Source organism: Myotis davidii, unplaced genomic scaffold (genome assembly GCF_000327345.1).
Source record: "Myotis davidii unplaced genomic scaffold, ASM32734v1 scaffold448, whole genome shotgun sequence".
Classification (NCBI taxonomy): domain Eukaryota; kingdom Metazoa; phylum Chordata; class Mammalia; order Chiroptera; family Vespertilionidae; genus Myotis; species Myotis davidii.
This window is the reverse complement of record NW_006383009.1, coordinates 953,490-955,037: the sequence shown is the minus strand read 5'-3', so window position 1 is coordinate 955,037 and position 1,548 is coordinate 953,490. Positions and strand designations below refer to the sequence as shown.

Sequence of the window (1,548 nt, the reverse complement as noted above, 5' to 3'; positions counted from 1 at the left end):
GCCGGGACAGCCAAGCTTTGGGGTGAGTGCGCACGGGCTGCTGGCGCGTCCGCCGGGGGAGGACGGCCTGGAGGACACGGCCCCCAACTCCCTGCCTCTCCCTTCCAGGCTGTGAGTTAAACCAGGAGAAGCGGACCTGGACCTTCAAGCCGCAGAAGGAGGGCGAGCAGGACTGTAAGGTGTTGCTCAATACGGTGGGTGCCCCCTCCCCTACCCCAAGGCGGGGAGGAGGGACTCAAACCACCAGAGAGGAGCGGGGAGTCGGATCCCTACAGAGGCAACGAGGTTTCCCCGCTCTGCCCTCGGGTGACGAGGTGCCCGCCTGCTGTCCACCCGCTCAGATTTGCCTGGGGGAGAAAGTCCAGGAGGAGATGAACCTCGTGGAGATCCTGCCCCCAGCAAGCCAGGAGGACAAGAGGACGAAGCCCATCATCGTGGCCTCGCTGCAGGCCTCTGTGCTGCCCATGGTGAGTCTGGCCGGCAGGCGCGGGGACCCTGCTGCTCAGCTCACCCGGGTGGGCGTCCTGCTACAGCGTCGCCATGCTAGAGAGGGGGTGCGCCCATGACCAAAAGCCTGAACTCACCCTGCTTCCACCCCAGCCCACCTTTACTAGCTGCGGATGGTGGCTAAATAGCTTCTCGTCTAAATCACATATTTTAACTGCTTACTGATGGTGTCAGGACTCTCTTGATGACTTACCTATTGATTGTGTATCCAGAAATTCTCTCATTTCTGATCACTTATCTTGTGTTTTCTATGCAAATCGTCATTGTGAATAATGGCAGTTTTTGTGTCCCTTCTTAAAATCCTGCTACACTGGTTAGGACCTCCAGTACCATATCAGATAAAATGATAGTGGTAGACACCCTTGTTTCATTCTTGGTTTCTTTCTAAAGATATGCTTCCAAAGTTTCTCCGTTAGGTCTGACAGGTCCGGTAGACACCCTTTGTCAGCTTCAGGAAGTCCCCATCCCTTCCCGCTCTGCGTTTAAAATTAGGTTTTCTTCTTTTTAATCAAGAGTGGTTATCAAACATTTTTCTACTCAAATGATCTTGGGTTCTTTTCTTCTTTAATCTGCTAAGTGGTAAGTTATATTAATAGAATAATATTCAGCCAACTTTGCATTCCTGAGATAAATACAATTTGATCATATTATAAACGGCTAGATCTACTTTGTAAGACTTTTTAAAAAAATATGTATATATTCATAAGTGAGGTTGGCCTATGAATTCCTTATCTGGGTACCAAGGCCCGCTGGCCTCATGAGCTGAGGGTGGAGTGTGCTCTTCTGTGTGGTGGGACAGGGAGTATAAGACTAGGATTACCTGTCCTTGATAATCTGGGAGACTGTCCTTGTAAACCTGCCCTCAAACCGTTTTTTTTTCCCTCCCTCTGAGATCTCCCGAGATCTCATTCGTTCCCATGGTTTTAAAGACCATCTGTTCAAAATGAATACTCTGAAATTTATTTTTATAAACCCAACCTCTGAATATATTCAGGAGATATCTAAGAGATATCCCAAACATAACAAATCTAAATCCAAATT

The 1,548-nt window shown here is 48.8% G+C and overlaps 1 protein-coding gene across 1 annotated transcript in view; it reads left to right on the top strand.

Annotated features, from left to right (window-relative positions):
* Nucleotides 1-6: 6 nt before the first annotated feature.
* Nucleotides 7-1,548, top strand: part of NPM2 (nucleophosmin/nucleoplasmin 2) — a gene marked incomplete at its 5' end in the record, with an annotated part of 19,828 nt that continues 18,286 nt past the window's right edge. The window contains 3 exons of the mRNA XM_006778302.2: nucleotides 7-22; nucleotides 109-194; nucleotides 342-467. Of these exons, the coding sequence (XP_006778365.2) occupies nucleotides 7-22; nucleotides 109-194; nucleotides 342-467 (228 nt within the window). The remainder of the gene's footprint in view (nucleotides 23-108; nucleotides 195-341; nucleotides 468-1,548) is intronic.